General features: G+C 39.9%; 1 protein-coding gene across 7 annotated transcripts in view; it reads left to right on the forward strand.

Moving 5' to 3' along the window:
* The window catches only part of cald1a (caldesmon 1a), a 56,423-nt gene extending 37,282 nt beyond the window's left edge, over positions 1-19,141 (forward strand). For 3 of the 7 annotated variants that reach the window (XM_061030331.1, XM_061030333.1, XM_061030332.1), the window contains exons 4-16: positions 621-1,053; positions 1,143-1,175; positions 1,274-1,498; positions 2,731-2,834; positions 4,100-4,367; positions 5,940-6,074; positions 9,696-9,739; positions 9,949-10,024; positions 10,931-11,071; positions 11,239-11,334; positions 13,096-13,164; positions 15,555-15,591; positions 17,517-19,141. In XM_061030331.1, coding sequence (XP_060886314.1) covers positions 621-1,053; positions 1,143-1,175; positions 1,274-1,498; positions 2,731-2,834; positions 4,100-4,367; positions 5,940-6,074; positions 9,696-9,739; positions 9,949-10,024; positions 10,931-11,071; positions 11,239-11,334; positions 13,096-13,164; positions 15,555-15,591; positions 17,517-17,530 — 1,675 coding nt within the window. In that variant the 3' untranslated portion in view covers positions 17,531-19,141. Of the gene's footprint in view, positions 1-620; positions 1,054-1,142; positions 1,176-1,273; positions 1,499-2,730; positions 2,835-4,099; positions 4,368-5,939; positions 6,075-9,695; positions 9,740-9,948; positions 10,025-10,930; positions 11,072-11,238; positions 11,335-13,095; positions 13,165-13,448; positions 13,500-15,554; positions 15,592-17,516 lie in introns of all 7 variants that reach the window. The other 4 variants (XR_009666078.1, XM_061030334.1, XM_061030335.1 and 1 more) reach the window with 4 other exon arrangements.
* Positions 19,142-22,411: the final 3,270 nt, after the last annotated feature.

Below are 22,411 nucleotides of genomic sequence, written 5' to 3' on the forward strand. Positions count from 1 at the left end.
TTATTTTAAATATATCTGTGGTGTAGACCTGTCAATACTGCCAATGGTCTGAAAGAGCTGACAATAATGGGCAGCCAGTCAACTTAGATTTCCTTTCATGGTATTCATTTCGGTCTGTTTCGCAAGAGAGCCCAGAAGAATCGGTCGAGTTTTCTGGTTTCATATCAACTGTCTGACTGAAACGCTTGTACAGGGCTTTCTTAGCAAATCTGAGAAACTTCACTTGGCATTTTTATTAGTCAAGTTTTAGGAATTTTGTCTTTCTTGATATTTTTCATGTGTTCCACATTAAAGATCTTATTCCAAGTGAGTTTGTTTAGCAATGTTATCTTAATTTTTTTTGGCTTTTCCTTGCCAAAGCAAAAAGTTTAGGTTCCTTAAACAATACCCTGTGGAACTCACGTGTAAAGCTGACCATGTGAGGAATGTCTAATGTCTTTAGCCACTGAAAAACTATAAAGCTTAGGGTCACCTTGAAGGTAATTGGAGACAACATTTTGTGTCAGTATCCCTGCCTACATTGTCTTAACAGCTCATGTCTGTTGCTCTGAACTCCAGGCGTAGTTCTCATGAAAAAAGACCACACGAATCAAATGTTGGTCTCCTTTCTCTCCTTGCAGTGTCTCAGAAACTGTGAGCAGCTCTTACGGAGGAGTTGGCGGAGACGACGAGGACCAGGCCTTGCAGGAGCGTATGGCCAAACGCGAGGAGAGACGGCTGAGACGCATGCAGGAGGCGCTAGAGAGGCAGAAGCAGCTGGACGCCATGACCTCGGAGGGCAACGACAGCATCGCCACGGAGAAGAACATCGCAGAGGAGGAGAGGCCTTCCTCCTTGCGCAGGGGTCGCTACCGTGACCACGAGGAGGAGGAGGGGGAGGAGGTGGCAGAGAGGTACAGCTCGAGGAGAGAGAAAGAGCGAGAGGAGCCAAGGGAGGAACAAGAGGCTGCTCCCGAGGTTGAAGAGGAAGCAGACGAGGGTGTAGAGGAAGAGGAGGAGGAGCAAGTGGAAGTGGTGGAGGAGAACCCGAGAAGGTCTTACTTGAGAGAAATGGTGAGTCAAGAGTTCATTCTTTTAAATTTTAGCAATTTATGCACTATTTTAGCTGACAATCCCTGCAAATGTGGTGCTTGTTTCTGTAGGAATCTACTGAAGAACCTATAACTGAAACCAAGGTATGGGTATTGCTTTGATGACTTCTTAAGCACATCCTCCAGTCACCCACTTACTGTATCCATCTTTCAAATGCCCACTGTAAACCTTTTTCTTATAGGAGCTCACTGAAAAAGAGAAACATTCGGTAGTCAGTGAAAATTCAAACCAGGTCAAGTCAGCTAATTTAGAGGCCGAGGAGGATGCAGGGGCATCAGAGGAGGCTGGAGAGGTACCTGAGGATGATTACGTAGATTATTCTTCAGAGAACAAGTCTATGGCACTCAGAAATGAGAGTGAAGAGGACAATGAGGTATCTGAGATACTGCACTCAGGGGATAATGAGGTATCAAACATGTGGTAAGATTTTCAGTAGAGGTGTGATGCACGGCACGGAAAATCTCTCTGGGTAACTTCAGTGTCTTCATGCATCTTTAAGGAGACGTTAACAAAAATAGGACAAGTCCAGGCCATAAAACAATATCTTAATAAGGCTGTCCTGTTGCCTTAGTGATTTTCCTCAGGGCCAGACGCTAAAATTACCCAGACACCTCTTGTCATCACAGTGTGGCTTGCAGCGTTTGCAAACGGGTGGTATCTGAGACTGCCTTTTATGAGGTGTGTTTGCAGCCACGCGTTCAGATTGTTAAGAAGGTTAATGTTATGCCTCACAGAGTGGTCGCACTGTTTTTTTCTTGCATGACTTCCACCTCAGCTAAGAGAGCAGAATCACTTATGACACTGACTCCACTCCAAAGACTGACATGAAAGAATTTGATGTAAGTTAAAATAATAGGTGTGTTAGCAGCAAAGGGGAGTTAAAAGGAGGCCACAGAGTCTTGGTTTTACGCTAGCCTTGAATTCGGAGGCTAATTTTTGAAACCCTAAACATAGAAACCAAAACCAAAGTTTTCTCTTACATGGGAAAGAAATGTCAAAGTGAATGTCCTGATAATGTACACATCTCAAACATGTCTGTAAGGCCTTTTATTCTGGAGTTCAACAGGGTCAGTGGGACTTCCCTTTACCATGTCTCATATAAGTTTCTAGAAATATTTAGTAGTGCAAACAACAGCAGTCAAGTACATTTATTTGTGTCTTTCACACAAATTCTTATTCCATAGATTGTTTTTAAGCTAACCTGTCCATGCTTAAACTAAAAGTATTAAAAAAACTGAATTGTAATCATTGAGAGAGTCCTAACCAGTGCTGAAAAGGTTCAAAAGCTCACTAAAATTAACAGTTAAACAAATGTATTCTGATGTTGCAAGCTGCAACTGTATGTTACCTATTTATAATAAATGGTAGTTTAAATGTTTGCCTGTCACCATATGATGATGATTAACAGTCACAGAGAGAATATCAAGTTGGACACACGCCCATAGTGATCATATGTTAGATAATCCTGTCTCAGTAGTCATTCTGGAGTGGACGCTGTGTTATAGGATGTTCTGTGTTATTTTGTGTGGGTTGTGCTCTTGTGCTCCTTGTCATTTGCACACTCATTGCACACTCTCCCCCGTCAGCTGACCCACTAAAGACATCTTTGACACTGTTCACGTGGTTGTTTCTGTGCAGGTGGAGGAGAGAGGCGGGGCCAGGGAGGAGCAGAGGAAGCAGAATGGAGGGCTACACGAGGACGTGACTCCCATACAGCACAGGAAACCCGAGAGGACCCTCAGGTACAGAGACATAGCGACAGGCGATCATGTGACGAAAGGGGTTTCCACTAAGGAGGGATTGAGGATAGCCCGGTACCCTCGATTATTCAGGAAAGCAATGTTTTCAACAAGAATATCAAAAGTCAAAATAGTCACTTTTAATCCTAAATATTCAGAAAACAAATTGTATGCTTCATCTCGTTCAGCATAATTATTTTCTTTCTTTCTTTTGTTAGAGGTGCACCAACATGGATGTATTTGTGCTTCTTTGTTTTATAATAATTCCTATATACATGAACAATATTTATTCCATCAAACGAAAACTCAAAACATACCAGTTATAGTGCAAATAAAGATGGAAACAAAATCAATCATTTACACACACAAGACGTGTTTAGTAATTATTAAGTACTGTTTTTTAAAATGGCCTGATTCTTTTATTTAAAGTACATTTGACATATTAGGTCACATGAGAGGAGGATTCTAGTTCCCCCCTGTTTCCCCGACGTTGTCAAATAAAAAAGTTCCTTCACATATACTGCTGTATGAAGCCTGTCTCTTACCACCAGATGTGGAAAAGTACTGCTGTAACTTAATACTCCTGACATGAGTCAGCAGAGAAGATAGAGCTACAAAACAACCATTTCTTTGTGAAACGAGATATACAGAAGTCCGTGCGAAAGACACATATTCCTATGATAAAGAAAAAATGTTACCATATAAGGAAGAAAAAAAGGCAGGGTATTATAATATATCTTATTCTTGATATGAGTTTTTCTCACATTTGTTGTGACATGTCACTGTGTTTCCATTTTCCTAACAGGGGCAGTTCAGCTAGGCAGGAACTTAATGATGTCGCAGATTGATTTTGTCAGAATTCTCAGACTGGCATTAAAATGAAAGCACTACAGCATCGCCTCAGGCTTCTGCAAAGTAATTGAAAACCATGTCTGAATCAGTTTTTCAGCAAACAATCTCTTTCTTGTAAAGCGGTCAGTTGTATCAGAGCAGTAGTGTGTTTCTGTACGAGGATCACAAACAGTGACACCCGGGGAATGAAACTGGAGATGTGCTGTAACAGTATCTCTGTGAAGGTGATTGTTGATATTTGAATGTGTGCAAAGTGCTTTGGCCTGTCTTGTCCGTGAAAGAGACCAAACCTTCAAGTGCATGTTGAAATATTCAGTTTGTATCAGTGTTTACCTGTTTGTCAAGCAGCTTTGCATCCTACATATTTAGCGTGTGTTCTGACCTGCATTGTGTGCTCTGACCTGTCTTTGTCTTAGCCGCGGCAGTGTGCGTTCCCCTGAGGTGTCCGCGGGTGACGACCAGGACGACGCGGCCCGCCTGGAGGCAGAGTGCAAGCTGGAGGAGCTCAAGCGTCGCCGTGACGATGCGGAGAGCGAGGAGTTCGAGAGGATGAGGCAGAAGCAGCAGGAGGCTGAAGTCGAGCTGGAGGAGCTGAAGAGGAAGAGGGAGGAGAGGAGGAAGGTGCTAGAGGAAGAGGAGATACAGAAGAAGCAGGAGGAGGCCGAGAGAAAAGCCAGAGAGGAGGTAGGAAGACAGCCAGTAGGTGGACGCAGTTATCAGATCTGCTGTTGCTCTACTGCACATTAATGACAACACACCAAAGCTATATGTAGTGTAGATATATGATACTATGCATGTTCCTTTTTTAAACAAAAAAATCATCGTGCTGTATTTAACAGTCAATATGTATCACTCATTGAGAATATTTAAGAAAAATTATAAAGCTGTTTCTTGAGCGTGCTGTTAACAACCTTGCCTGACAATTATCCCCGCAGCAGTATTTACAAGCAATAAAAAAGTCTATGTAGAAATGGTCCATCTTTATGCATATTGTTTGATTTTGTGGCTCATTAAGGTATCATCACTGTTGAATTCATAAAGTCTGTTTTATTAACAGCTACAGTCTTCCCAGTCGGTCTCATTCAGTCCTCTTGTTTCTTCTTGTTTGTCACTAAAGCCCATGTTGTCTTCTCTTGTTTTTCACACTACCTCATGTTGATTTAGTCTCTACACCTGCGTGCGCTGAAACCATGCATCACCATCATACTTGCACTGTGGCGACGTTATCACACCATACTTCACTGTTATCATGACTCAACCTATTTGGGTCCCCACACTTAACTTATGTATGTCATTTCGTCTTCCTCCTCTTATTCCAGCCTCATCCTTATCCGTCTCAGCCGTGATAACCTCCTCCTTTTCACTGCATTCACATCTGTATTCAACCACGCCGCGCCGTTCAGTTTCCCTTTTATCCCTCAGCTCTGAGGCCCTGAACCCTCACTATTACCCTGACTGTTCGTCTTTGTTGATCTTGGCTCAGAATGTGGCGGCCCGTCTCTCGCTATCTGCCCCTGTTCTTCTCCTCTTGTGTGATGTTAATGAGGCCTTTTGGTTGGTAATTAAAAGATGGCCCAGAGATACAGAAAGACTAATTAACCAAGACAAGGCTGCTGGAGAGGGCTGATATACTGCCAAGCACCGTTCCTCTTCTGAATACAGTACAAATGATTCCTATACTCATTGTTTGAAAAAACTGTTGATCGGCTACATGTCTCAAGCTTATTTTCTTCTGGAGGTATGTGATCACTGTAAATAAGAATGTGCTCTGAGTAATTGAATTAGTCTCTGTTGTGCTCTGTTGGATAAGTTAAGTAAATCAATTAGAAAGTGGTACATATCTGTTGTACGGATGGCTGCACTCCTGATTGTTTGTTGTCTGTCATAATAACAGTGATAATAAGTACATTTTAGAATTTTAACTTCTTGAAAAATTTTGCATTTTGTGCTCCTAACACTCTTGGTTTGTAAATTCATTCCCAGTGTAATCAGCTGGTGAAGAGGAGGTATGTTTTCAGTTTCCAGCAGCAACAGTGTTTTTTTTTTATACAAGGCTAGTTGGTGGTTAGCATGAGCAGAAATTCCTGGCCTGGCTCATCCTTGGGAATAACAGAGCCTTCCTTATCAACTTCAACATTTCTGCTTCATTGAAAGTGACTAGTAAATTGGGGGGGTTTCTGCTTTTAGTTCTGTTTAACTCTGTGCTCATGTTTGCATCCTCTGACCTCAAATCCAAAAACATGTTGTGTTTGTCAGGATGAAAAGAGGAAGATGAAGGAGGAGATTGAAAGGCGGAGAGCAGAGGCAGCTGAGAAGAGACAGAAGGTGGAGGACGTGGACGGAGAGGGCAGACCCTTCAAGTGTGTCAGCCCTCGAGGCTCCTCTCTGAAGGTCAGTCGGCCATTTTTATCCTTCCAACTCTGCCTTGCTTTCAACAGAACAGTCACACCAGCTTTATTTTTTCAACTGACCCTTTGGTTATTTTAACTACTTTAAGTCCAAGCACAGTACATACAAAGTTTAAATGGATAACAGCAGGAGATTAACCACTCAAATATGAAATCTCTCTCTGAATTTGCAGTAGCTAGCTCGGTTTCAGTCGGTCTCAAACACCACCATTGACTGTTTCCTACTGGTCTGTTTTAGAACAATAAATTAGTATTAACAATAACCTTGATGGCAAAATATATGATGTATAGCTAAATGACATAAAGCTAAAGGTGCATGCAGAAATGAGCCTCCTTACAATTTAGAATGATGTCATGTTTTTTGTATAGGAACAAGTATGGAGCAAGTAAACTGTTGCCACACATCACAAACTTTACAGCACAAGCTAATTTGAAATGCCCATCTCCAGTGTAGCCTTTAATATACATAATACTCAACAACAGATACACAAAAAAAAACAGAACCAAACAAGGCCAACAATAAAAGACAGAAGTTGATGATCTGTGTACAGAAGTGATGAAAATAAGGAGATACTCTCGTAGTTATATTGAATTTTAGAACTAGTTAGGTCTGTTATCAAATGTTTGAAAAGTTTTTTTTGGTTTTTTTATTTAGCTGCAAAAGTTCCTAGATCTAGTAAATCAGGATGTAGAGCTGCAAACATACCCAGTGCTCTAATTATTATAGCATCCAAGACCCCGGTCCATAAAGAGGTACAAACTACAATGTGGACATGCTGGTCATTAAGTGGACTTTTAACATAACCTTACATCAGAGCTGACACATCTGATGTTTAGTACAGTCCTCATGAAACATTTTAAGATGCAGATGATTGCTTTTACCACAGCCTCCTCCAACCCCTTAAGAAGTACAGTAGTAATATAAAGCAGGACTTGCCTGTTCTAGTACAAATATTTAATCAGCAATTTCTTCATCAGCAACTAAAAAAAACAATGTCATTATTTAAAAACATTTGTGACTATCATACACAGTGTTCCTTGTCCCGTCCAGCACAGTTGTCAGCATAACAAAGTCAATATTACCGTTCTTCAAAAACCTGCAAATCCCCTTCATCCGGCACTACAGCAAAGCTGAAGCTAAACATCCAAAATATTTGATAAGATTAAGAACCAGATGACCCGCATCTGCCCCTCTCACCTCACGTAGCTCTGCATGAAGTTTTATCTGACTGAGATGAAGGTGGTAAAGAAATGAAAAGCCTTTCGTAAACTTTGAGAGACATTTGAAAAAGTCAGCTGCTAAATAAGCAAAGTTTAGGTTTTTCTTCCTGTTCACTTTGAAATTCTGCTGACATGTTTACCCGTTTGTCACATGTACTGTAACATGACACTATAAATCCACCCAGTGTGTGCCCATTATCCCCACCTCACCCAAAGACAAACAGTTGTCACTGTAAAGGAACGTTTAATCAACTCAAATGTGAATAAATGTTTCCAGTGTTGCCAAAAGACCAACTCCCACACACTCAAAATCATAAGGGATTTTCAGCCAGTGGAGAAAATCTAATTAGTGACGGTTAGCAGTAATATCCATCTGGCCCGTCCCAGTGAGACTCCAGAGTCTGAGCTCTGCTCTAATGGTGTGAGAGCTCTGATAGTGCTGGAATCCAATACGTTGTTTCTTTGTGGTCACATTTTAAAACAAATGTTTTACTATTGCTGCTCTTCAAATCACTGTGCTCTCCTTACAGACACAGCTGTACTTTGTGATCATGTTTACTGTAGGTACTGCTGAGTTCGAGTGTGATGGTGTGTTTGTGTTTGTGTGTAGGTCGTCAAATAGTTCATGCTGTACATGCTGTGTTGTGTATGAATTGTTGCTTTGCAGTGGCACACATTTTGTATCACAAGACCATAATACAGTTCATAGTTTTCCCCATGAATATATATCACATCCAATTATTTTATGGGAAAATGTTATGTGAATGATGTTTACACAGCTAAAATTGCCAAGACTCTTTCAAAGTAATTTCAATCTATTTGTAATTCACTTTGAGCTTGCAGGAAAAAAAAACATGGAATTCATCAAGTTGATATGGCTAACTAGGAAACTGCGAGCACAAACTTGCTTATTTACACATTTGACAGACGTGGAGCAACATATTCACTCATTTCAGGTTGTTTTCTGGACATTTGGTCAATCTTAGTAGTCTAATAAGACTAAGAACGGTCCTATCCAACTCGTGATTTAAATATCTACCCACAACTTTCACCAGTTAGCTAACAAATAATATCCACCTGTGTGCTAAACAGTGGGCTTATCAGAGATTACTTTTGTTGAAAACAGCTGCATGTTGCTGCTGGAAACAGCTATAACACAATTAGTTAGAATAGCTTAACAATAACTTGAAAGGACTGCATGAAAATGTGTCAATGTTTGGTCTTGCATGTCACAAAATTGAGACTTAACAACAGCTAAGAGAGAAAAAAAATCCCATTTCCCTTGGACATTTTTTTAACAGTTTCTAATATCATTTGTGTGCTGCATGTTTTTAACTCCCCGCCCCCCACTTTTTAAAACAGCATGCATGCCATTCGGAACTTACATCGGCTTTGTGGTTGCCTTTTGCCATTGTGTCTTTTTGCCCAGAAATGCCATGTAAATGTAATGACTCTCGTCAAAAGATAGAGAATGACTTCTTGCTATCAGCAGTCACCTCCCAGTTCCACAAGCTTTCTTACATGTTATCAGTGTAACACTGACTGCTCTGTACATTAGATAAAGGACAGTGTTTCCAGGGAGAAAAGGACTGAGCGACAGGCTGAAGGACAGGCTTGTGGGGATGCAGGAAAGTGATTAGGGTTAACAGGATTACTGTAACTGCGTTCGTATGGCCACAGCTCGTTAAAACGCATATGAGAATGGGGAATTTCCTGTCGGGGAGTATTTTGGGAACTCCCACATTCGGAAGCAGCTGAGTGCATGGCTCTTTTTCTCAGGGAGGGAGGGGGAGAGCTTTTTCTGCATGTTCTTTTGTCCATTTTAAGTTTATTTTTGTGAGTGTCTAAAGAACGCATCGGTTGCCCCCTCTTTTACCCTTTTTTCCCCGTTTATCATAAACAAGCTTCTGAGATTCCCACAGTCCGACGGCAGACATGGGAGGGGGGTGTTTTTTCTGTGTGTGTGTGTGTGTGTGTGTGTGTGATCCTCAGCATGTTGAACAGAGAGGGAACAATCAGTGACATTGTTTTTTGCTGTGCAAGAGAATCCACTGTAGCTTATGAACATAGGAAGATATTATATAAAATGTAGATATCAACCATTAAATAAAAAACTCTAGTATCAATGATTATTAAAGTTCATATTTAAGTTGTGAATCATACCAGAATCAGTGATTACTGTGTCTACATGTTGAGTTATAACCAGATGTTACTGTAAAACTACTCACACACAATAAAGGCTGATAGAAATATGGAAACTAGGAGAAGGGTTGGGTTAAACATCTGTTTTAAGACTACTGAGGTGTGTTGCAGTGATATATGCATCTGTGGAACATCACTGCAATATGTATTAACTGAGATGTCTGTTAACCTTTGTCCACAGATCGGAGAGAGAGCAGAGTTCCTGAACAAGTCAGCACAGAAAAGGTGAAAACATACAGAAACATATTTTTCCTTTCAGCAGAGCGTGTCGGCCTACGGTCCTGTTTTGCAGAATAACGACGGTTTTAAACCTCACTTGGGGTGGGTTAGTGTGCTCTCTCAAGGCACCGTAGATAAAATGGTTGACTACACTTGGTGTAATATTTAAAGTGGTCACATGCTGTGTGGGCTAACTGTTTGCTTCTGCCCAGCAGCACAGCAAAGGCAGCTCATTCTCCTGTGGTGTCCAAGATAGACAACAGGCTGGAGCAGTACACCTCGGCCGCTCAGGTAAACATCTCTCAAAGCGTAAAAGTTCAAATTCATTGTAGAGAAAAGACTGCTGACTCATGATCACTGGTGACTCATGAGGTCAACGCAGGAGTTACTTTTTATTGCTGTGCTGTGCAAAATATTTAACCTATCCCTCTCGGAATTGCAAGACATGGTCACAAATATAATACCAGCTAAAGAACAAGATGATTTAAATGTACTTTAAAAAGCCATATTTATGTGATCATTTCTATTGGATTGGATTGAGTCATATTGGCTGCAAATATGTTTGCATCTAAATGTCCAGGCCACTCTTAATGCATCTTCTAATGTAAGCTTTTAATTATTATATGAAACGTCTGCATCACGTTTAAAAAATCAATACAAAAATAACTATGCACCCACCCTTAGCTGAAGGGGCCAGCATTGTTCTTCTAGTGACATTATTATTATGTCACATTGCAAATATTTTTAAGGATAATTTGAAATCAAATTTGAACAACAAGAGAAAATAATCCTGTATTAGATGGCAAAAAATTTGAATACAAAATCTATTTCCTGCACTGACTCCAGTCTCTGAATGCAAAAACAAAACTGTGCCATTTGGGCCTTACACTTTACCAAAAGCACCAATCCTGTCTTATTTACGTGTTTTAAACCTAAGAAAACATTACCAGGCTTGTCAACTCCTGCATGCTTATTCTGGTATAAGTCACATCATGTCTCTGTATTTAAATACCCAAAACAGAACAGGATTCTTTCTCCTTTGTCAGTGCACTTTGAAGACAGGCCAGGAATCTTTCATGGTTATTTTTAGCAAGCTCAAAAGAAAAAAGGAAGAAAAAAAAAGGAACCTGAGCTCTTATCAGGCAGCCATCCCTGCCCTCCCATCACCACCTTAAAGCCATCTCTTTGTCTCCACAGAGAGAGAACAAGGAGTCTCGATCCCCTCGCTCCGGAGCCGCGGATCTGCCCATGGTCACCGACGGCATACGAAACATCAAGAGCATGTGGGAGAAAGGCAACGTGTTCACCTCGCCCGGAAGTGGCGGGAGCACGTTCAAGGTAAAAAAAGCGAGGTGGTGAGGGACGTAAGAAAGTAAATTAAGTTCAGTGAGAGAGAGAGAGAGAAAAAGTGAGGAGGGAGGGAGGAAAGAGACCAATTCTCTGGTACTTCCTGCTCAGCCCTGTTGCAGATGACGCTTTGCTAACCTTTGACCATATCCAAACAGGAAGCAGCTGTGATGAAGACAGGCGTGGCTGGTCGCATCAACGACTGGCTGAATAAAACCCCGGAGAGCGGCAAAACGTCAGGAGGAAGGCCAGCGGTAGGTCGTCGCTGTGGCAACCCTTGTCACTGCTGCTCAGAATTATAGTCTTGTGTTCTGTTCAGTTCAGGGCCTGTAGACCCGAGAAACTGAAGAGCCCTTTGCACACTCCTGTCTCCTTTTGAAGAGAACCTGAAACAAAGCCGTTCTACTGGAACCCTAAGGGATCTTGAGATTTAATAAACACTATTGATAAACCCAGCAAGTTACCATGGTACCAGTTACCATGGTGTTTGAATGGATAGGCTAACATTTGTCATTATCCTTCCCTATCTTGCGAATGTTGGCATAGTGATAGTAAGTTACACATTGCATAGAGTTATCCTAGCCTCAACAACAGATTCATAATTTGCTTGTCCAACCATAAATAAACATTAATATGAAGTTGAAGAGTCTGAACCTGTACATCTAGATTTGGTCGTGCTCTCCTGCTCTGCTCGATGGATGGCTCTCTATATTTTTCCCAAGTTACACTTTGTTTTTTAAATAGAAGATATCTTTATTGCTTCCCACTGATTTGACTCAGCAGTAAAAATGTTGACGTGGGGGTTCTTAGATTAGCCATCCAGGTTTGAGCAACAATCTGAACAGATTCAGAATCTGACTACAGTGCGTGCGCTGTTTGGTCGCTGTCAATCAAATCTAATCAAACCAAATTCGCACAGTCATCTAAAGACTTTTTAGGTGCTAAGCTCTTAATAAAGGGTGGATACATGTTTTTGATGGTCTAGAATTGTATCACTTGTGTATTTATTGTATCTTACAGAAAAGACTTTGGGATTGAAACATGTTTTGAGAGCTTCTTACAATGTGTCTGTAGTTGGAGGAACACATGACTCTAACATGCTCACTTATAGATAGTTGACCTCATAGATGTGTGTGCTTCTGCAACAACATGACACAGGTCACAGCTGTATTAAGAACTGAATAATTTCACTCTCATTTCACCCCTGTATCACTATAATAATGTCATTATCACTGCTGGTCCTGTTCTGTGTCATTTCTAAACGATGCAGTCAAGCTGTTCAGGTTGAGCTAGCATCTGTCTGGCACCACCTGGTGGCCTGAAAGAATAAATCATAACAAATTATAAGTCTCGCTACATACAGTGCATCGGCCTAACAATACAAATAGAGGACATGTGGATATTTTAGAGTTGGCATCAGTTTGGTAAATAGTGTCACTAGAGCATTTTATCTTAAGCTTATCATAAGCTTTGCGAGGGGGGGGCGGCAAAAATCCATTATCAGGCCTTCTTATGTTTATGGCGTCGTGCCAGATTATCTCCCCTCTCATCACTTCTACCTGTATGTCACCCAAATATTTATGTTAGAGCTTTCTATGTTGGGGGATTATGGCTTTTTGCAAACGGTACACACAGAGCAGAGAGACCGAGATTATGAAAGGCAAAACAAATACCCAAGAAGTTCATTATCAAAAACACTGGCTCTATTTGCCTTGTATTAGTGCTACATAATTAAAACCTGAATTTTACTTAGCATTGTGATGGAGCATCTTAAAGGCAATTACCTCCGACTCACCGTAAGAGTGCTTTTTTCCACCTCCTCGTAACAAGCAGCACTCTGCTCATTAGTGTCTGTCAGCCTTGGCGCTCACTGCACACGTTCTCTGTCACTCCTCTCCTCTACATCTCAGGCTCTCTGCCACATGTCACAATACAATGAACACTTTGAAATTGAAGGACAAATGCAGAACACTCTGAGCACGGCTGATATGATGCTTTTTGTGTCTCTCTGTCAGGACCTGAAGCCTGTTGATGTCACCAATAAGAGGAGTCTATGGGAAAACAAAGGAGCCTCTCCAACCAAGGTAACTGTAATCCATTTAAACAAATGTAGTGGTCTTGGATCAACACCAAGAAATACCAGTCGCACCCATTTTGGAAATTCTAAATGAGCGTTGCGCTTACTGGATTTGATCCAGATGGAGTTTTAACTATGCCAAATGGTTTGTGGTGTTGGAAGGCTTCCCCGTGGTTTTTTCATGCTCGTCCAGCCTTTGTCAAAGGAATATTAAACTAATCTCATGATACTGTGACCCTGCTTTCACAGACATGGGAGTAACAATCACTTCTGTTTGTTTTGTTTCTAAAGAATTCTCATAGCTAGTTGACCTCAGCGTTTAATCTGGAAAAACCTGGAGAGGTAAAAGAGTTAATGTTCCATGTTTCTTCAAAGCGCTTATCACAGAGTGAGCCCACACTGCTCGTCACACTGTCAAGCCTTTTTTTTTTTTTTGTGCTGGGTTATTTGCAAAGCTGCGCTCTCATCTGCTGTAGTTGGACACTCCTGCTCCTTTTAATCAGATCTGAATTATATAAAGAAATGTGGTCCAAACATTTAATATTTGAAGTTGATTGTTCTTTTACTTTCACAGCATTTGTCTGATTTAAGGCATACTCTCAATCAAAAAATGAAAATGTCAAACATTCTTTTATAAAATCAAGCAACTAATGAAACACAACTTGTAAATAGAAGTGCAAAATAAAAAGAACTCTGTAATTGATAAACAGGAAGTGAACAAACAAAGTCATCACATTAAAATGAGGAAACTACAGAGATTAAAACTCTAAGTGTGAATATATGCACATAACAAGAAGTTAAAGCAGACTTAAATGTATGACTGTGTGGACAGACAAATTAAATAAAGTTGATTAAAGGCTAAATAAAAATATATATGGGAGTTAAAGCTCCAGTGAGGAGTTTTTATCTTTTCATAAAACAGACTGAAATGAATATAAATGCTTCTTTATGACCTACTAATGCAAATGAGAACATCAATGAAAAGTTTCATCATTTCTTTAAAGTCATTTTTAATGAATGTTTTCACACAGGGTGGGTGTCAGGTGTGAACTACGGCACACTTCTGAAACAACAAATGTTTAGGGCAAGTTTTTCACAGCAAAAAAAGTCACATGTAATTCATTTGACTGTTAAAAGAAAGCAGGATCAGAACATGAACAGGACAAGATGAGCAACACAAAATGAAGTTTCTTACAGGAGCTCTTATAGCTAAAGAGATACATACACAAAGCCCTATGGTAGACCAAACTAAAAAAGGTCAATACAAAAAATTATTAAACAGAAAATTGTATTAAGCTTAATTTAAAGCCACTCCTAAGGTCTTGATTTTGAAGAGGTTAAATTATTGCAATTTAGCAAATGTCGAGCAACAAGCATCGCTTTCTTTCCTAAATTAACATTAGAGAGTAAGAAAAAAAACCTCTTGAGTCATAGAGCATGTCTGCCAGATGTACTAAGTGCTGTAACGTTAAAGGAAACAAAGTGAGCATATCAACAAAGCCCATTTAAAAGAATTACGCCGTTGACTCCATTAACACCCATAACTTGTAAAAGCCGACTCAACAGAATCCAGAAGATTACAGTTTACTGTAAACTCTGTGTCGTAAAAAAAAAAAAAAAAAAACGTTAACAGTGTGCATGTTGTCCAACTGCGGAGCTGAATGCTTTACACACATGGCTGTATCACATCACTGCTCCTTCTTCTTACAACCACAAATCAGCACTCTCAGGCCCACTTCACATGACTTTATATGGCCTTAATGGAGAAACTGTTTACAGCCGTATTTAAGAGAAAGACGCCTTTCTGTGTTGTGTAATGTCAGTCTAAAAGGATTGAATCATTGTTATCACCTCAAATTCTAAACAAAGTGCCCTAAACCTGACATGACTGTAATATTTTATCTTTATTTATTTATAGAAATAAGGCCGTGTTTGTAGAGCTGCTTAGTAGACATAAAAGAGTGCCACCTACCTCACTCACTTTAGCGGTCCTTCTTCCTTCCTGCCTTCCTTCCTTGCTTCCTTCCTGCCTTTCTTGCATCCTACCCTGGTAGAAGAGTGTTTCTGCAGCCAGCAGCTGCAGTGCAGACTGAAGACTGTGGTCCGCCACAGTCAGTAGTTGGGTTGGAGGGCAGCAGGCGGTGGTCTACACTGACGTAAAAAGGGCCCTGGACAGGAAAAGTAGCGGTTTGCAACCATGTTATTAACTAATCGTGCTCTGCTGTGATGTCAGGGTGGGCAGGGTGAGCGGGATAATAACTGGTGAAGGAGAGCTGGATGGATTGAAGTAGCTGTATTGTTGAAAATGATTTTATTTTTCTGCACTTTTGCAGGCATATCTAACTTACTTTCTGCATTATTTTTGCCTCTTCACCTTCCTATCATGTTGTCTTGCAGGTGGCGGGCAGAGGAGAGACCAAATCAGTCGCTAACGGTGAGTTTTCATAAGTGCAAGTCTGCGACTGCTGAGATTAGTGAGTACATAATTCTAAAAATAGATAGGCACTTGTGTGAACATGCACACTGCAGTACTCGATTTGGGGCTCGAAAATGTCAATAAAAAACCTGAGCTACAATGCTTTGTCCTGAGAGGGCTTTAGTGTAGTCTTTTTCTAATTGCTTACACAAACTAAAAGACAGGCTATTTTCTTAAACCATAAAGAAATACTAAATTGTTTCAAGAAAATATTATAACATGAAAGTAACCCTACATGAATTTCAAGGTTTTTACCAAACAGCATGTTTTAAAAGTATGTCATCAGTACAGTTGCTACCATAATTTAGTTTGAAAGAAAAGATTACATAAAACTTCAAGGCTTTCTCCACATCATCCCCCACATAATTTCAGCTGTCTCAAACTAACAGTAAAACAGCTAGTGCAGTGAAAAACACATGATCCCACTATGGCTTCTCACCAGCAAACATGTTGTGATAGTTCAGACAAATGTCCAAGAACTTTGGCAGGTCGGTCGTTTTTTGTAGGAATGACCTTCTCGTACAGTTTGTCATGCTGTCACTGCCTCTTTGATTTATTCGACACCATGTGTCTAAAGACCAGTCAGTGACTCTATCACGGCCGTCACCCTGCACTGTTTTTCAGGTTGCCTTTGGCCTTTTGCCCCGCAGCGTTTTAGGATGCCAGTAAAACATTGCTTACTATTTTAGAGTCAGATCTGAGCACACACACACACACACACACACCGCCTTCTTTTGTTCCCATTGGGCAGAAGAGAAGTTTTGGCCTTGAGGGGTTACAAACATGTCTTTGTTATGTGTTGCTTGTTGAGAGCACAGGATCACACACACGAAGGCAAAGACTAATATCACGTCTATAAACTCACTCAGCAGCCATCTCGACTCCACTCAAACCTCTCCAATGTCTGCTTCTGCCTCTCAGAGTGTTAGAGGTATAGTGTTCCTGCCAGAACAGATTGTTATATTAATCACTGCTATGTTTGAGATTAGCACACTCATATGATGACAGAAGATTTGTTTAGATTTAGGATGTGTTGCTGTGAGAAGCCACATGATCTTAGAAACACTTGACACCACGCTGGAGAGATCCAAAATAAAATATTTCTGGTAGCGCTGACTTTAGAGAGATGACTTTGAAGTAAGATTTTTTTTTGCCTTGTTATGTATCCTAAACGGCACTCTGTATGTTAGCAAATGAGATTGACACAAGTAGTTTGTATCAATGTGCTTTTATTTATATGCGAGCTAAGATTATGACTAGCAGTGACTCTGCTGCTACCAGAGCAACTTTCCTACAGCAAAGCTAATTTGTGTGAGGCTTTCCATGCTCAGCATCTTGGTTGATATGTCAACACGATAGCATTTGCTTGTTAGCACTAAACAGAACAGCACAGGATGACTTAAGTTCTGTTAGTTTTGCACACTTTGGTCAGAAACAAGACTTATTGACGCTCTCAAGTTAGGACCTGTAGATTAGGAAAGGTATCTGTGATACTTCAGGGCTGTTGCAAGAAGCTATATCCCTCAAAGTGGCAGCCCTGTGTTTGTCCTACCCTTACTTGATAAGCAATAAAGAAGCCCCCTCTCATACCCCAAAAACCAAGAAAACACACCACAAATATCCTTCTCAAAGGAGGTGTCAATGAATTTACCATTTTTGACCCAAAAGCAGAGAAACTAATTCCTGATTAAAAGGGCTGACAGAGTTTTAAAGCAAGCACCGAGTTGCCTTTAAACTGCATGTCAACTGCATGACTTTGACACTTCATCGTGGTGTTTGTAGCTTGGTTCGGCCTTCTGTGTCACAGGTTCAGAGTTGTGAACCCACAGCTGTGCAGACTTGCTGTAAAGCCGCTGATGGACTCATCTTTTGTCTCTCACCAGGTATGGGACATTAATGTGTGGAAGGAGCCACTAAAGCTGGGGACCACGACAATCCGAAACTCTTCCTTTTTGACTTTGTCTTAAGAACCAAATAAAGTTCACATTCCCAAGAAGGACCCCACATAAACGGAGGGATAGCAGAGAGGCTGTCCGAGCACTGTACTGAAACAGCATTCTATTTTTGTACGGTTGCCACGTATAGTGCATTTGCACAATTATTATTTTTGCTTTCTAAAAGAAACAAAATGCTGTGAAATTTGGACATTTGTAATAAGTTTAATTAATAACTTTTTTTTTATAATCCTTCCAGAAAGAAAAGAAACAAATAAATTGAGATTTATCTGATGTGCCGACAGTTTTGTTAGACGTTGAGTAGATGAGTTAAAAGTTTCCACATTCCAAAGAGATGGGTGAAATCTGTTCTCTCCCTCGCACGTCTCTTTTTTTTATTTATATTTAAAGCAAAAGCTTCACACATTCCTATTTTATTCAACATTCACCCGTTCAGGATAGAAATATAAGCACTTCTAGAATTTAGCTAATTTCACTTGTATTATGTCTTACCAATAGTGCAGCAATGGTCTGAGTAATATATGTTAGCACATGTGATGTTTTTTGAATATCATACTGTATCTTATATAACGACTTTATACTCATAGCAAAAATATTTTTTGCATTGTTTTTGTATCCAGAAACTATTCACCAACAGGCAGTTCATTTAGGAGGTGAGAGGAGTGTTGACGAAGGCCCTTATGACTTTTATTATCCTCTGTCATTTTATTTATGTTTTCATGTGTCCTTTTATATTTCTAGCTGTTTGTAGCTTTTGTACCCGATGATCACTTTCAAATCTTCAGACATTCCTCTTCATGAGCAGGTGCACCAGTTGTCTCTGCTGCTTTAAAGCTGTAGGGTCTTTTTTTTTTTTTTATCTATGCTCACTCTTATGCGCATCAATATCTTTTTTAAGTAAAGGCATTCAAATTAAAATCAGTGTGCCTATAAGCATATAGCAAGATGTTAGTACATAACAAGGATATTTACCACTATGTAACTCTTCTGGCCTTAGGATTGCAATGAAAGCATTTTCGACAGCTGAGGTTCATCACATGACGGCCTCAAAGCAACTCAGTATGATATAAAGACTTGTGATTTCTTCTTCACTGACATCTCCTTAACACATACATTCCTTTCCATAAGTGTTGCACAATGCAAGCTTGGATGATATCTTTTGCTGGGGCATTAAATCGACCAATGGTTCTGCACAAAAGTCTGACAATCACATTCCATGGCTCCTGGAAAGAGTACAGGGGTCTTGACCAAAATATTTTGAAGTGTGATTTAATGTGACATTTTTTGTAATACAGTGGTTTCTTATTGCCATATTGTTCTTTTTTTTTCTTTTTTTTTTTTTACAACTTTGTGTCCATTTTGTATTTCTTTTTATTCCATGTTTAACCAGACACTTGTTGTTTGTGTAGCGCTAAAGCCTATGCAAATCACACTATCTGTAGTCTCTCTAAGCACTCCCAATGTCACACAAGTGGGCAGTTTCCAACTGGATAAATGTTTCAAACATTGTACCCATGACTCAATAACAGCAATAAAGACATTGAGGTATTCAACTGTTTCATGTTTCTTTCCAAAACTCCACCATGGACTACATTATAGAGCCTACTGTGTTAGCACTGATGTGATTAAACTACTTGTTAACTAGCCTTAAATGCAACATATCATGGGAAACTTTAATCAAACAATTAAATACTTTAATTCATCTTCATACTCAATAATTAGAATTGGTTGTTAACGCCTCTAGCTGACATTGCCACTATGCCAATGTCAATAATTGATTAATTATTGAAGTAATTTCTGAGCAAATATTCTAATAGTTGCACTTCTTTTAGCTCCTGTTAGAATTTGCCTCTTCTCTGCATGGTTTGTTAATGGTATGTGTATGTGCTCGACAAACATGTCATTGGATTATGTAAAAAGTTCACCAACAGATTCATAGATAACGAGAACAATGCCCCTATTTGCATGTGACATGATTAAATGTAACACCAAGTAAAGTTTTTAAAGGACAGACAAGGAGCCCAGTCATTGTCAAGACTTCTGGGGCCTTCAAATGCTGTCAGGAATATAGGAATAGTTGGTTGCTGCTGTTGTAGTATATCATGTTTTGCCTAAAGCATAGACATTAGACTTGCTGTTAAAAGAAATGACTAAAGAACCAGCTGACGTCAAATCCTTTGTAGCCTTCAAATACTGTCGGACATATTGTAATAATGAGGTGTGTCAACTTGAGAAAAAACTTTTGTCATACTCAAGATTTGATAGGTTGACAACAGAAGTTGTTACTTAAACAGTGTAGCATGTAAAAGCAGAGCAGCTGTATGCTTTGTCGATTCTCAAAGGGACACAACAACAACAAAAAACTTTCACAATCTGTTTTTGTTTTTATGTCAATAACACTTTGAAAGAACAAGTTGTGTTTTCAATTACAGCCGCCTGTGAGGAGCACTTGAAGGCAGCATTCCCCTCCAGGTATAACTCATCTTCTGCCTCCAACAATAGAACTGACAAGCCTCACCAGTCATAGTAAAGATATGTGGTCACATGACGGACAGGGCTGTATTAAGTGAGCTTTTTGTGTTGGGGGGATGATTGAACTTGTCTTTGTGTGGATGTCAAACAATAAGGCCTGAATTTGCAGCTTATCCAAACTCTTCTTTGGGGATATACGGGAGGTAAGATCTGGGCTTGACCTCAGGGTGCATGACAGGAAAAGAGACAACAAAAACATTTTGTTAGAATATATGTGCATTTTTTTCTTTTTTGAATTATTATTGAATTAGGTTTTGTTAACGGTCAATAAATTACTAAGAAAACTTAAGTGAGTTCTGCAAAAAAACAAAAAGCTAAAGACAATGACTCCCTCTGCTTGATCTCACAAGCTGTTGCTCGTACAGACTCGTTAATGCTGAGTAAAATGGGCTCAGACATTGCCTAAGTAGCCTCTTAAAGATTTTATGATGGCTTTTCTTTGATGTATTCTGATCTGAGCAGTGCGTATGCTGGTGAAAAAGGTGCTAATCTCGCCCCTGAGACTGCTCTGTCGGTAGCATGCTTTGGGCTTTGACTTAATGCGGCCTAATGCTGAAACCAGCACCCGCAACATTCCTGCCACTGTCAGATTGTGTGTTATTACAAAGTTTCAGCCAGACGGGGACTGACCGCATGCATTAAAGCAAATACACGTTTAATACCCCGGGCCATGACAAGGCCTCATACACTGGGAATTCTTTTTGGGTTTCCAGTCAATGCTTTTCTTCAACCAGATGGTATTTCTTCTTTTTTCTAACTTCTCTTCGCTTTCTCTTTTGACATCATCTGCTTTATCTGGTGACACAAGAATAACCATAATGTAACACCAGGATTGTAATGTTTTAACTTGAGTACATATATAAATAACAGTATTGAAACAGATGCATGATATTGGACAGTATTAATGCAGGGGAAGCATGGATGTGGTATGCAGAGATTGAATGTGCAGCTGGCCCTTTGAAAGAAACTGGAAAGAAAGAGCAAGACTTCAGCCAGGCAGAAACAGGGGGGAGGTTGGAACAGGGCATGTGAAGCTAATTTTCTGTATCCCAACAGCAACCTAAAACAGAATATGTCACTATCGTTACAAAAAACCTGTAATAAACTTGAGGAAATGTTTCAGAGCAAGACAGACTTGAGAGGCAATGTTATAAAACTGTTCCCCAAGCAGCAGCTGACCAAACCGCAGCAACAAAAATAACCTGTCTGCTCATTGATTTAGTGTGCGTTCTGTGAGGTGAGCCAGAGTCATTGTCTACAGGAGCAGCTCAACACCTGTTCAAAGGCGCACTCTATTATTCTTAAAAATAGACCCTCGCGCTCCTTCACTGCTCTGACACCGGTGTTTATGAGCTGTTTTATATATGCCCTTGGAAAAAAACATGATGGAAAGGAATGCTGCACAGAATCCTGTTCTGATATTATCTGTGTGTTAATACAAAAAGGAATTAGTGATATCATATCGTTAAGTCCTTCCCTGTAACCTTGACCTTTACCTTGACCTCAACAACCTCGATGCAGTTGTTTTTAAAGGGATAGTTTGGATTTTTTTCACGTGGGACTGGGAGTACTGACAGAGGAGCTGTAGTATTATTTGTGCTGCCGACGTTTTCACCACCTCACCCTGACATAAGCTTCTTCATCTTCACAGTGTTTTTAACAGGACTGTACTGCAAACTGTACTGCAAACTCTCCCATTAGTAAAGGTTGCTCAGTCTTTTGAGTTTGACCTTCTTTCAGTTAAAATTGAATAAAATGATACTTGAGAAAGATATATAATGGTATAGCCAGGAACTAGTGGTCAGCATAGCTTAGCAAAACGCTATGAAGCAGTCTGTCCACATATACAAAACTCCACCAACAATAACCTGTAAAACTCACTACTGTAACATATGAAACTTGTTGATCTGATTAAAAGTGACATCCTCGAGATTCTGTAGCTCCCTTGAAACGTCATCATGACTCAAGGACCCCAGATTGATGGGGAGTGGCATTTATTTTCGCTTTTTTTCTCTAATAATAATTCCTACACAATGTAGAATGATCCAAGGGTGTAGATAACCTGACTGAAAGTGAGTTTAGTAACTTTATCAGAATCCTTCTACCAGCTAAAAGCATATGTCTTTTATATCAACACCTTTTATATAAAACAAGATCTGTGTGTTTCCACAGGTTGGGCAAGTAAACTGATCTTCAAGTGTCAAATCGATGGAATGCACTTGAACGTAGCATGTAGAATTGTTTCAAGACGTTTCATGAAGCTGTATTGAAATCAGATTGAATTGTTTCCT

Source organism: Labrus mixtus, chromosome 22 (assembly GCF_963584025.1).
Source record: "Labrus mixtus chromosome 22, fLabMix1.1, whole genome shotgun sequence".
Lineage (NCBI taxonomy): Eukaryota > Metazoa > Chordata > Actinopteri > Labriformes > Labridae > Labrus > Labrus mixtus.